Below are 14,120 nucleotides of genomic sequence, written 5' to 3'. Positions count from 1 at the left end.
CGTAGCTACGTAGTTTGTTATACTCTCAATGTGTATGTGTCGAATTGTCGGAAAGTTTTTTTTTTTTTTAAAGGGGGAGTGTGTCATTTCGTACTTGTTACTGGGTGACTAATTCTAAGATATCTTAAGATGTTTCGTTAGTGGCATTTAATATTGTTAACTGTTTCTTAAACAATTTCTTAAGAAAACGTTTACATATACAACGTGATTATACACAATCACCAGCAGATTTATAGGGGAAAGAGGAATGTTTTGTTTATGTTCATAGGTCATAGATAAGTCATAGTCATTGATTAGTGATAATTATTTCTTATCTTTTAATTCCGTACCCGCCTGAAGGTGCAAAGGGAGTCGGATAAGAATTTAACATTTTTATCGTGCCAATTGATATGTTATATTGTATTGTCAGTCTGTTTAGTTTTTTTTTTTTTTTTTTTCTTTGTGCAGTTCAGCATTTTTAAATCTCTTAAAAAATATTAATATCTTGGTATTTAAAAAATTGCAATACTAAATATCAGGATTTTGATAAGGAAAACATGCACACCCACATGGAAAATTTTTAATTTTTCAAAATAAGTTCTGAAGTAATAGAGTCTCATAAAATTGTATAAATATTAGCTGAAATTGCTTGTGCGTTTTTGAATGACAATGAAAATTTGAATCCAGTTTATATATATATATATATTAATATTTAGAAGATTTGAATCTTGAAATGTATAAGGTTAGTTAAGTAACTTTGATGTAAATGATGAAAATATAAGTAACCTCTTCAAATTTTTGCTTCACAGTTACTTTATATTGTTTTATTACATTCTCAAATTAACATGTAAATTCCATAATCGAGGTGGCAGAAATATAAAAAAATTGGCTTTTAATTTAAGATCATATGAATATGATGATAAACTTTGTAATTGTGTTATAACAATAAACAAGATTCTTTACTGAAAGACAGTGCTTTGGAAGACATACTAACAGAAAGTGGTACTATTGCATTATCGACCCAACCTTGATGAGATTCACTGAGCAATGCAGTGTGTTGCCAAAGTAGGCAACCCAGAATTTTATCAAAATGCATTTATGTGGCAACCTGCTGATAGTTGCATGTGCATTATGTCAGTGTGTGATGTCATTATCTATTTTGGTGGTGGTAGAAATAATTCGAGAGTCATGTATAGTTTCTCTTCGTTTTTATTAGTGTGTGGAGTTTTCTGTTTTAACAAATTGCTATGCCATTGGGAAGTTTCCCTGCTAATGAGAAAGAATGTATTGCCTTTTTTATTCAGAAATATGGTGTTTTGCCTAGTAGTAGAGAATGTACAACATCCCATGAAGTTAATTTGTGCAGTTTTGCATTTTTTGAAGCTAAAACGGTCTGATATCTCTGATTTTTTTTTTTTTTTTTTTAAAGGTTAAAACCGTGCACACTGACACAAGACTGAGGAAAAAGTTAAGTGTTTTATTGGATGTTGCGTTGGATTGTTGACAGTTGTTATTGGATCATTGCTTTTTTTAATTTAGTTAATATGTGGTTATTTTTTGAGTGTTTCATTATGAATGTTCATTTTATGTAATTTTTAGTGTTTTGTTACAGATGTTTTGGTAAAAATTTACTGTATGGTACCCCTTGGCAAATAGTTTCTTTTTGGCACCAAGTTCGTTGGTGATTTCAAGATGGCCGTTACACAAAATCATAAAATAGTCAGATTTGTTTATTGTTATTGTTAGACTTGCTGTATTACTTGTTTCGATTGATAATGCATGGCTGTCTGAGCAGAGCTTCACATCATGTGAAGATACTAAAAATTGGGTTGATTTGTGGATAGCCTCGAAAGGTGAACCGCTCTTCCAGCACAATATCCATATGCTGCCATAAGGATGAAAAAAAAATAGTGCTAGCAATGGAAAGTTGTTTGAATAAAACATAAAGTACTGTTCTTTCACAATAAATGCCCAATTTTTTTATAAACAATGACAAAGATTTATTTATACTCCTAAGAGAGATACATAGTATTAACTTGCAAGTTCAGCCTTTAGCTGCGGATAGTTTTAGAAAACTGCATGTGTAAAACCATGAGATTTTTAATATTTAAAATCTGTATTTCTTCTTTATAATTTATCACACCTACATCACACAGACCTTGCTCACCCACAAACTCTCCCTAAACATTTCTGACTTAATAGTTTATTAATGAAAATGTTTTGTATTTTATTAATGGAATCTAAAGCCCCCAAAGAATTGATTCTTAAGAATTTTCAAATAGATAATCTAATTGAAGATTTAAAGGAGACCTCAGAATTTTTTTTCAGATAAAGCGTAAACAATAAATGGGCAGCTTTTGTTCAAGTTCTAGCAGAAAATTTAATAATAAGTGAAATATAACTTATAAAATATCATTTTGTCAGCTTTTAAGATAATCTTTGTTTCCAATTTCAAGAGCTTAGTTGAGAAGGCCAGTGCATGTAAAGATGCATTTGGCTTACCTAGAAAACATTGAGAGCAATTTTTTTAAACCTTTGCATATTTTATAAGGAATTTTAAAGGTTTATGAAATAAACTCAAGTAGTCAAATCAATATAGTTAAGAAATGAAACTATATGTTCAATACAAGTGATCTTATTTTAGTTTGCTGAAGTATTTGTTCATCATGTGCTGCTCTACTGAACATGATGCATCAATTTCTTGCAATTAATTTAGTTGGCAAATATGGGCATAGTTGTTTTGTTAAATTCCGCTATATAGCTTTCTGGTCTCGGCAAAATTGTTTTCAAGAAACCCCTTTCTTAATCATTGCTTTGTTAGTTGTTTACTAAATAATAGTGCACAACTTTTACAGTTTAGTAGCTTTTCTACATCTTTATAAATTTAAAGTATGAATTATGTATTTATTTAAGCATTTTTGAATATGGCATCAGTAGTGACTGAGTGGTTAGGATTGAGGACTATTAAATGAATACTGGGAATTTGACCCAGGTGAATGAGCTAGATACATGGTTACTTTTTGTAGTATTTCACATGTGTAACTTGAATACAAATGATTCCCCAGATAGTCTTCAATGAAGGCTTCCCTCTCCATAGACAGATAGCCCTCATGTTCTTTGCTGTATTCAAACAACCAAATCTGTTACTCAATATGAATTAACAGGACTACCTGTTAGTTTTTAGAGACTAGTTCTAGCAGGTCTGGTGAATTATGGCAGTAACATTTTTTGTTTTGTTATAAAACTGTCTGCCTGTTCTTCAATCTTTTTTATGTGTGAGCCATATAGTTATCATTTGTTGTTTACTTGTCCTTTTTCAATATTCTTATAAAAGATTATCAGATTTCATTGTATTAAGAAAGAAAACAGTAATTTTTGCTGCAGAAATAATATATTTAACAATTATTATCAAACTCTTTAACAACAACAAATGATAATCATAATAAATAAATAAGAAATGAAATTTTATTAGTACTGCTTAATTTTCATGCAAGCCATGCACGCTACTTGTTTCCTGCTAAAAAATCTAATAAATATAAGTTGCGCGTGGTAGAAGTATAGTTTAGGGTACCTCTTGGCGATTTTTGGCGGTACATGGATACCGATTTTGTGCAATTCTTTGACTCGTTATTTTGGCTTGTGAAGCGGCAATTTTTGCGACAAAAATCACCGCTACACAAAGCCAAAATAACGACAAACAATTGCACAAACTCGGTATCCATGTGCACATCGATTTATTTTCACTTACCCCCCCACCCCGAATTGTACAAAAATGGCATTGCGCACTCCTTTGACTTTATCCATGTACACGTCGACCTATTTTAATTTTTAAAAAAAATTCTGAATTGCAAAAAAATGGCATTGCGCACTCTTTTAACTTTATCCACATACACGTCGACCTATTTTCACTTACAAAAAAATCCCAGAATTGCACAAACTTGCATTGCGCACTCCCTTTACTTTGTCCATGTACACATTGATATATTTTCACTTAAAAAGTCAAAGGAGCACCAAATTCTACAATATAGGCAAACAAAAAATACATAATCTCAATAAAATACATTTTAAACCAAACAATAAAATAACATAAAAAAGGAAAAACATGTTATACATTTAAGCACTACCAAAAGCAAATATTCGCTTACCATGATTTTCGAATTCGCTTCGTACACCCAGAGCCACGTAAAAATCAAAATATCAATCATACTCAAATGACTTTTTTCAAACCAGGTACTCTTTCTGATCGAACACTTCACATAGTGACCATCTGAACCTTTCTTCTTACAAACCCATTCAAATCCATCGAAACGGTTTTTACACACACCCCAAAAACACTTACAAAACATCCCATGATTCAAAATTTTCCAGAATCATGCACCCGATTACATCACAATAGGGTTTCCATAACATTCAACTACTCGGGCTACCATAAATGAAACAACAACTTAGCGATAAATCAAGCGACAACTTCGCCATAATATAAGGGGTACCTTAAAGTCTACTCTACCCGTTGCGCTTTTGAGACCTGGAAAACGTAAGCTGAATTTTGGCAATCAGCCCAGTAGAACAGGAGATATAGAACTGTCCTTTGTTCTTTTTCACTGTGTATATTAATTATGAAATAAAATACTGGAGTGTGGGAAAAAATAAGGAGTCTAAGGAAGGGATGCCTGCCTTCATTGAAGATAATTTTATAAGAAATAAAAGAACCTAATTAGAGAAAATGTTTATGAATTAAAATAACCTAATATAAGAAAAAAAAATTAGTGAATTGAACTATTATGCATTAACTTATGCTTCTGTACTGCTTACATGGTGAAGCACTATTTATACTTATTTTAGAGGATCTATGAAAAAAAGGTATATAATAGAACTTTTAATTTAGGATGACACATATATATATATAGATTTAAAATGTTAAGTTTCTACCTAGAGTTTTAGAATTTTAAAGTGTCCTCTACTGTTTGTTATATGTACACTTAATTTTATCTTACTTTTAGTTTATTTAAGATAATATCCTTATTTTAGAAGTAAAATGACTTCATTATTAAAATCACAAAATTTCAAGCAGGGTTTAACATTAAAAAGCAGTATTTTATCTTTTTACTGCCTTTATGATTTTTTTTGAGCCATTCTGGAAAAATTTAATGTGGTCATCCTTTTTTTTTCACAAGTGTGTATGTATGTGTGTGTTTGCTGCAGACCAGTATGGAAATTATTTAATGTATTTGAAATGTTTAGGTTTTCATGACTATCTTTAGACTAAAGGTACCTTTTATTTCATCAGCATTTACACAGGGTAAATAGTGATTTTGACATTCCATTATATTGAATGTCTTTAGAAGGTGAGACATTTTAAAAGCTTGAAATGAAAGAAGCTGATTTTATCAGTATTAAAAGTATCTTCCAGCTGATGAAATTTTAAAATATGAGGCGTATTCAGAAACTAAGTACCGTTTTGAAAAAAAAAAATAGTAAAACAATTTTTTCAAATTCAATTTTATTTTTACATGAAAGTAAATGTCTTAAACTATTTTTCAACATAGTTTCCGCCAATCATCAAACACTTGTCATAGCGGGTGACCAGTTTTTGTATACCAATGTAAAATTACAGTTATATCTTTTAACAAAAATGCCTTTCATTTTCCCAAACATTTTGGTTGCAAATAAAATTTTAAGGGGGCGAACACAAATAGTGAAGTTAAAATGTTGACTGAATAGAATTCATTGCCTATTCTATCCCGCCAAGTGAACCTCTTTTTACATCTGTGAACTAAATTTTCAAAAGTCTTTTTAAATCAGTCATATCTTTCATCCTTATCTCCTCCCAAATATTTCTACATGAGATTTAAAAAAAAAAAAAAAAAAAAAAAAAAAAAAATAGCATCTGGGATTTTAGTTTAAGGGGGATTAAAGAGCGAATAAATTGAGGAAATAAACTATATAATCAAAGTTTAATTTTAAAAACTTTTAAAACATTGTTTAAATGAAATATTGGTACATATGGGTTATCTTGTTGGCTACCATCGAACCATGAAAATTGACAGAGGTTCCTCCATAGTTGCAATAATTATTCTTGCAGAATTACCTTTTTATTTAGTAAACAGTCACTTTGTAAAAAGCTTTTAGCAGTTTGTACTATTTTGTTAGGCCCTCTGATTTTAGTAGAAGCTGCTTTTAGAATGCTATGGATGCAAACTTCCTTGAGGTAATTCTTAGTCTGTTACTATTTTGTTGGCTATACTCAGGTGATCATAGCATGTCCACATTTGATCATAGCATACACACGTTTTTTTTTTAATAAGATCTCATTTTAAAACAATCCACTGCTTGATGTTCTGCAAAGGACAGGTCCTAAATCTTAATAATTTATTTTCAAAATGCAAGAAAAAATCGGTTAATTTATGCCCTTTTTCATAAAAAGGAAAGGTGGCTTATCTAAGAATCGGTTGTTTTGTCATGCATATCCATACTTGGTTTACATTGCAGTGCCTGGTAACAGTTTTTCAGAGTCGATTGCATAATACACGAGTATTGAAATATTTTGTTATTAACTTACGTAGTAATGAGTTGGGAGCAGGGATGAAAGGATGTGTAAATATTATTTTACAAGCCAAGCTCTCATAAAAAGTTTGCCAAGCTTTTTCTTTGTTTTATGATGTTCCCTTTGCAAAAAAACTTTGGTATTTTTTAATTTATTGCACCTTTAGGCCAACTCTATGGTGAATTAATGAAAAACTTTTATTTAGCAGTTTTTACAGCTCTATTTTAAATACTCGCATGATATTTTATTACAAAAATCTATGTGGCTGGTATTTACATTTCTACAGTTGATGTTGTTCAACAAAATGATGGTTAGATTTAAAGTGTGTAAATTCAGTATGTTTATTTAAGCACATGTGTGGTACTTTCATTCTAAGTTTTGCATGCATACTGAAAATATGCCAAAAACTTAAAAGTTCTACTATGCATCGAAACAGGGATTTGGAAAGTCAGAAAGCACCCAAATTTTATTGGCCTTATCTCCACCTTTCTAAATAGTCATATTTCTGTTTCTTGAAATTTTTAACATCTTCCTTTTCTTAAATCATAAATAAATTTCTATTTTATTGTGTAAAATTTTCACTTGTAGCCAAAAAAATTTGACAGTGTGCGGGGTGTGACTAGTGTGTCTGAAATTTTTTTCTATGGCATTGCTCTAATATGAAGGCCTTTGTGTTGTGTAGTAAAATCTCATAAGAGGAACAAATTTGGACATGCTACTGTCTTTCTGTCAGGAGAAGAGCACTTGCGAGGATGTCTGGTGGATAGAACTCGCTATATCAACAAAGCTAGTATGTATCAAATAGGGGTAAGTGAAGGGAATGCTTTATCGTTATTTTGTTTTTAAAGAAAGTTGGCTGAAGGAAAGACAAAATTTATCATTCATCTTCTCGGTTTCATCCCTGTTGCATGCATCTTCTCCCTACAGCTTTGCGTATCACTTTTAATTATTTTTGTTGTCGTTGTTATTTCTTTTATATTGTTATTTGTTAAAATGTGTTTCTGGTTAGTATGTTGTTTTTTGAAGTGCTCTGATATCACCAACTTTTAAGAAAGATCAACCTTAAAAATCTCAGGCAAGTCGAATCGTGTGCAGTTAAAGAATTTTTGGCTTCTGAAACTTCGGTAAACTCTTTAGTAGTTCCACTCCCTCAAGTTTGAAGAGAACATCGCAAGTGACTGTAGTATCTCTGTATACAATGAAAAAAAATTTAGGCTTGGAGTATCGACAATGGGTGAAGAGAAACTTCTAAGTACACCTGGAAAGAACTGTGAAAGGCTTGCTGATCAAAACTGGGAAATTGATCATTTTGATAAATGTGTTACACGGTAGACAATTTTTATATCATTTTGATAAATGTGTTACACAGTAAAATTTTTATATCAAAAAACAAAAGTGCCATCCAAGTGAAAGTTGTCTGTATTTACCAAAAAACAGGGGGGATACTTCCTGGGACAAAAAGACATTTTGTTTAAAGTACCACATTCAGTGAATTTAGGAATATAAAAAGAGAATATTTTATGACTATAAAAGTTGTTTATTATTTAGTTATTATTTATAAATACTTTAAAAACTATTAAAATTTATTTTATAAATTATTCTTATATAAAAATATTTTCACATACTTTTATTCATTTGTATATCGAGAGGAACAGCAACTTGAGAAACTGCCTTGGCAGCAAAATCAGGGACCGCCTATAGCAGGAAAAGATCTAGAAACTGGATGCAGTAACAAAGGTCGATGAGCAATTTACTTAAAACTAAAATAAAAAGCGAATTTAAGTAATTCATCATTAAGTGCACCAACATGGCAAGCTGAAAAGAAATTTTTAAAGACCTCCCAAATGAAAAATGATCAGATCTCATTTCTGTGGCAACAGATAGCTGCAGACTATCTGTTGACCGTGATTCGAACTCTAATTTAAGTATTTCTGTATGTTATCGAAGTTGTATTATGTAGTTAATGTATATCATCTGCACTTAAAAAAAAATTTTCTTTTTCCTACCAGGTGAAAGCCCTATATGACTTTGAAGCTCAGCCTGGAACAGGAGAATTAAGTATATCAGCTAATGAAATCTTAACTGTTACAAATCAGGTAAGTTGCCATTTTGAATGTATGTTTGTTCATTTAGTAAGTAAATTTCATGTAATATGAGGGGGTTCCCTCCCCAAGTATATGTGATTGTTGTTAAGTTTGTTATTTACGTTTCAGCTTGATTTCATGCATGCTACTTTCTAATACAGTCAAAAGTCGTTAATTCGGACACCCATAATCTGGAATGATCTATAATCTGGACCTCAAAGCTACAAACTTTCAGCGCATAGGCATTTACGCATGCGCGTAAGACCTTTACTGCTGTGAATTTGCACGTGCGCAAAATACGTTTACAACGGACGGGATAAGCTAAGCTAAAATTATCTATTTCAGTTAATGTTGCAGATTGCGTTGTTCCTTAATCTTCGAATTGGATCCGGATTATTATTTTTTGCAGACTGTTAGAGCAATTTTATAAAAGTAAGCTTGAACTTTCGATTATGTCAAATAGAATTTCCGATATATATTTACTAATATGTAAAGGATATACAAAGCGAAAGTATCTTTCAGAGTCCATTAAACAAAAAGTGCAATTGCTGCAAAAAATGGATAAAGCTATATCCTTTGTTTATCTAAACTTTGTATATCTTTAACGCCGCGGCGGCGTGCAATGAATTGGAAGTTGATCTGTCAGTTTTATCCTTATCTTAAGATGTTTTTATTTTATTTGTCTTATAATTGCTTACTCAATGTAGTATTTCATCTTGATGTACTCCGTCTTTGATATGATTTAAATCAAATGCCTCGTCATTATAATTCGCTTCTGATAGCGAAGAAAGTGACAGAGGTTATTGAAAACAAAAAATTTCGATTGACAAATTAGTGGGTAAGTTAGTCGGTGTTCTTGACACAGCAATTATAGGACTTGAACAGCGGAACTTTGTAACTGAACAAGAAATTATGTCTGTTTATAGAATTAAAGAGAATGTATTATCACATAAAAAATGAAGCAACTTAAACAACTTACATTGAAAGAAATGTTTAATAAAGTAAACAAATAAATATTAAGCTTTTTTTTTTTTTTTTTTTTGTAAATTTTGATACCCTTTAGATCATAATTGTCCTTTATTTCGTAAATTACGTTTTCATATTTTTAATTTTATAATTTCTGCATGCCATTTTACCAGATTTAAACTGATGATCTATAATCCGGAAAAATCGATAATCCGGAATCTCCAAAGTCCCGACGAGTCCGGATTAACGACTTTTGACTGTATAAACAAACTTATGCATGTATGTACAGGAAAAATGTAATGAATGTACTGTTTAGTTGAAGAGCCAGTTGGTATTCCATTTTACTATTGTAAATTTATCTCTGGTATTTCCCTTTTTTAATTTTGTCACTGTCAGTTGCATAATATTGTTGCATGTATAGGGGTTAATAATAGATTCAATGCACACAGAACCTATGATAGCTTGATAAAATTTACTTTACCAAAAGAAACAAACTAGAACTTTTCACAGAAATACATGTATAGTTCTACTCAGTATTACAAAGCACAGTCAGCACTTACATTTAAAACTACTAAAAATGTTAAATACAATGCCATGTAACGCTTATCTAAGGAGTGAAGCTTACATGGAGATAACCTCAATACTCCAAAGCTGACTCTGAACTAACAACTGAGAGTTGATGCTCTCTCTAAACTTGTATGGTTTTCCCCGTAGGCTGCCGATAAATCTCTAGTACCTTTCATATCTCAAAATTAGTGGAAGGCATATGAGGCTTGGGTTCAGTTAAATATAGAGATTCATTACAATTATTCAATTAAAATACCAGTTACAGTCATACAAAGACCAAACCAAAATGTTGGCAAGCTTGGCAACAAAAATTAGTTGCAAAAAGCATCGCCAGCTTTGCGATATCTGACCAATTTAGCTAGGTAGCTATGTTAAATAGACTTGTGCCTGTATTCTTACATTCCAGGAGAGCATTGTCTTTTTCAAGCATTTTATGCTACATTATACAATTTCATATAAAATCTCACTAAAGTTATTTACATATATATAAAATCCTTAACACTGTCCCTTTCTCAAAGACTGCACATCCCGAGCAGTGCAAACCCTAGACAGAAAGCCATACTTACACCTAAGCAAAATAAATGCAATACTAAAATAATAATTTCAATTAATAACATAAAATAAATCAAATGCTAATCAATAAGTAAATGCGTAAATTTACAAATTTATATACAAATAGGACCATAGTTTTAGTATTATTTATGTTATACACACACTATGGAAACCACATTACTGTGGCCATAGTTACAGGCCATAAAGGCTTAGAATTTCATGATTTAAAATATATCCGAACTACGAAGTCATTCATCCTGTTTTAGACTGTGTAAGGACCATTAATGTGAGTGCAGTTTAGAAGGAAGTCCTTTGTGTCAAATTGGATTCCATAACCACACCTTGTTGGCTTCGTTGAATCAATAGGCCCACCAACGGCCGAGCAGTAAAGTCGCTGAACACTAGTAATTCGGTTCGAGGTTCGAATCCTGCGAACGGGCTGGCTGCATGGGTGTTTTCGTGGTTTTCCCCATGTGTAACGTGTATAGAGCCAGTTTCCCTTAGAAAGTTCTCCACGAATGCATTTCACCCCTTAGGCAGATAGCCCTAGTGTGCTTTGCCATAATTAAATAAAGCAAATCGTTGAATCAGTGTACTGTAGCTGTTGTGTCGTATTGGGTCTTATCTTCTAAGTCCACAAGTTGACTCTTTCTCATGCAAAATTGTGCATCACTTTAAACTGTGTCTGTAGATCTTTAATGTAGTCCTCAGGCGATGAAGATGCATCCCGATGGCAACCAGATAAGAGATCACTAGGCAGATGAAGGTCATGACCGAAGAGTATGTCAGATGGAGAATAGCAGGTAGTCTCGTGGACAGCACTGCGATAGGCCATTAAGAACAGAGGTAGCTTCTGGTCCTAGTCTTATTAATTTCTGGAAACCGTCAGGGAAAGGTGGTTAAGGATGGTTCAATTAAGCCTCTCTACCATGCCATCTGACTGGAGATAAAAAGGCATCATTTTAGTTTTGTCAGTGCCGAGTAGCGTACAAAGTTCTTTGATTACAGCCAAGATAAAATTCCTTCCTTTATTGGAATGTAACTGAAGAACTACTCCAGACCTGGAAATCCAGGGCTGTATCATTGCCTTTGCTACTGTGACAACCTCTTGATCAAGAATAAGGTAGGCTTCAGTGCCGTCCTTTCCGACCTGCACAGTAATCGCATGATTGGTGCCACATTTCATGTCAGCCCTTGCATTATCCAGTAGAAGTGCTCTTGAACTCCATGCAAAGTCTTCATTATTTCAAAGTGACTTCCAGTCAGACTCCTATGTAATCCTTTAAGGACATCCAGGATCTAGGAAGTGACATCTGCCATCGGAATACCTTTCGATCATCGGATACAAACTTCTGGTACAAGACTCCATTTTGAATATCAAATGAGTCCTAGAGAGCCCAGTCTTTTGTCTTAGGACTATAGGTCAAAATGTCCTGCCAGATAGGTTTCCTGTTTGAAGATTCTATTCAGTTTTAGGTTTAATGTCCTCAACTGGTCTTTCCTAACTCCTGTTACTTCTCTGTCACTCAAAGGGTCTGGTTCGGAAGAAGTATGAGCTAGTTAACAATAGGGTCGTTCTGGGCAGGGTCTTCTAGACAGGGCATTGGCATTTCCATGTGGTGATTCCTTCTGATAACGGATAGTAATGTCATTTTCCTGGAGTCTCTGTGTCCATTTGGCTATTTTGCATTCCAAGTTCTTGAGATTTAAAAGCCAGGTCAGAGTTTACATGATCATTCGGAGAAGGAATTTTCTGCTGTAGAGATAATGGTGGAAATGTTCTATGCCTTTAAATATGGCAAGGAGCTCTTTCCAGGCTACACAGTAATTTCCCTTTGGTTTAGGTAGACACTTGCTCAGGTATGCTACGACATGTTCATGACTATTTATTTCTTGGGACAAAAAAGCACCAATGCTCTCACTGCTCACATCTGTGTCAAGAATAAATGATTTCTTGAGCTAAAGATATGTCAAGATTATTGCAGATGTTAAAGCTTCCTTAAGTTTGTTAAATGCATCCTCACGTTCTTCTATCCACAAGAACTTTTGTTTGCTTTCTATCAGTTTATAAAGGGGTCTTGGTATAGAAGAAAAGTCCTTCAATAATCTGCTATATTAGGTGCAAAGTACAGTTCATAGCTGGTGGACATTTTTGGGGCATCACTAGTTTTTAACTGCGGACACTTTTTCTGGATCCGTACATACACCTTTGGCAGAGATTGCATATCCGAAGTAAGTTACTTCCTGTCTGAACAATTTAAATTTGGCAAGACTTAATTTTAAATTGGCTTACTTCAATTTTTGAAGCACCTTCCTAATATTTTCTAAATGAACTTCAGAACTTTTCCCAAAGACGATGATGATATCATCCAGGTATATTAGACAGGCTTCATTGGAAAGACCTCTCAGCATGAGAAATTTGAATGCATCTAGTGTGTTACATAATTCAAACAGCATCACCTTGAACTGGCAAAATCCTTGTCCGGTAGTAAATGCCATCTTTTCTTGGTCATCAGGGTGTATCTCTACCTGCCAATATCCACTGTTTAAATCAAATGTCGAAAAGGATTTGCTTCCAGAAACAGTGTTTAGAATATTTTCAGTTCTATGATGAAGAGGGTAGCTGTCTTTCTTCGTAACCTCATTCAGTCGGTGGGTGATAGTCAATGCAAAATCTGGTTGAACCATTTTTCTTTTTGACAAGGACAATGGGAGATGCCCATGGACTTGCTGAAGGCTTGATGACATCTTTTCGCTTTCTTGCATGCCCCTTAAATTATTTAATGACACATTCTGCAGCATCTCTTCATCATTTAGCTACGCTTTCTGCAGTAACTCTTGTGTTAGGCTCTCCGAATACACAAATTCTGGAGCACTACTGGTTTGTTTAGTTTATGTCACGTGACCAGCTACTACAAACACTTCAGCTTTTTCTAATTACTTTCATGTTATCAGTTGCATTGGTAACATGGCAACAATTCGTGGCAATAACTTCAGTTGCATTGGCAACTCTCACCGAGATAACAGTCCGCTATAGGTTGGCGATTGCTGAGGCTGGTAATACTGCTTGCGGGGTGTTACAGTTCTTGGAATATTCCAAAGGAAATCTGTCTAAGAAGAACCATAAATTTCTGTTTTCAGCTATGTATCCAGGATGTATAAATTCTGTTCTTGCTGATACTGTGACATCATCTTGAGCTATGATTGATGGATGGATCATAATCTCCTTCTTCTTCATTTCCAGACAGGGTTATGTCCTCAGAGGCAAAATGCAGTTCATTATTTTTAAAGTCCCAGGAAAAATTATATTTCCTCAGAAAGTGTATTCTGAGTGTGTAAGGATTAGTAATATCTGCTGTGTATATGTGGTGTGATGGTAAGTGGCATTACCAAACATCATTTTTTAGGTTTAACTTTTTTAGGTTATA

General features: G+C 33.1%; 1 protein-coding gene across 1 annotated transcript in view; it reads left to right on the top strand.

Annotated features, from left to right (window-relative positions):
* SH3PX1 (sorting nexin 33-like protein SH3PX1) overlaps positions 1-14,120 on the top strand; it is a 71,806-nt gene that overhangs the window by 183 nt on the left and 57,503 nt on the right. The window contains exon 2 of the mRNA XM_085827035.1: positions 8,533-8,619. Coding sequence (XP_085683161.1) covers positions 8,533-8,619 — 87 coding nt within the window. The remainder of the gene's footprint in view (positions 1-8,532; positions 8,620-14,120) is intronic.

The sequence above is a fragment of the Stegodyphus dumicola genome, chromosome 11, assembly GCF_044657685.1.
Source record: "Stegodyphus dumicola isolate Sdum_Otavi_A_Nest chromosome 11, ASM4465768v1".
NCBI lineage: Eukaryota > Metazoa > Arthropoda > Arachnida > Araneae > Eresidae > Stegodyphus > Stegodyphus dumicola.
The sequence above is the reverse complement of the archived record's forward strand: the minus strand, read 5'-3'. Positions and strand labels throughout refer to the sequence as shown.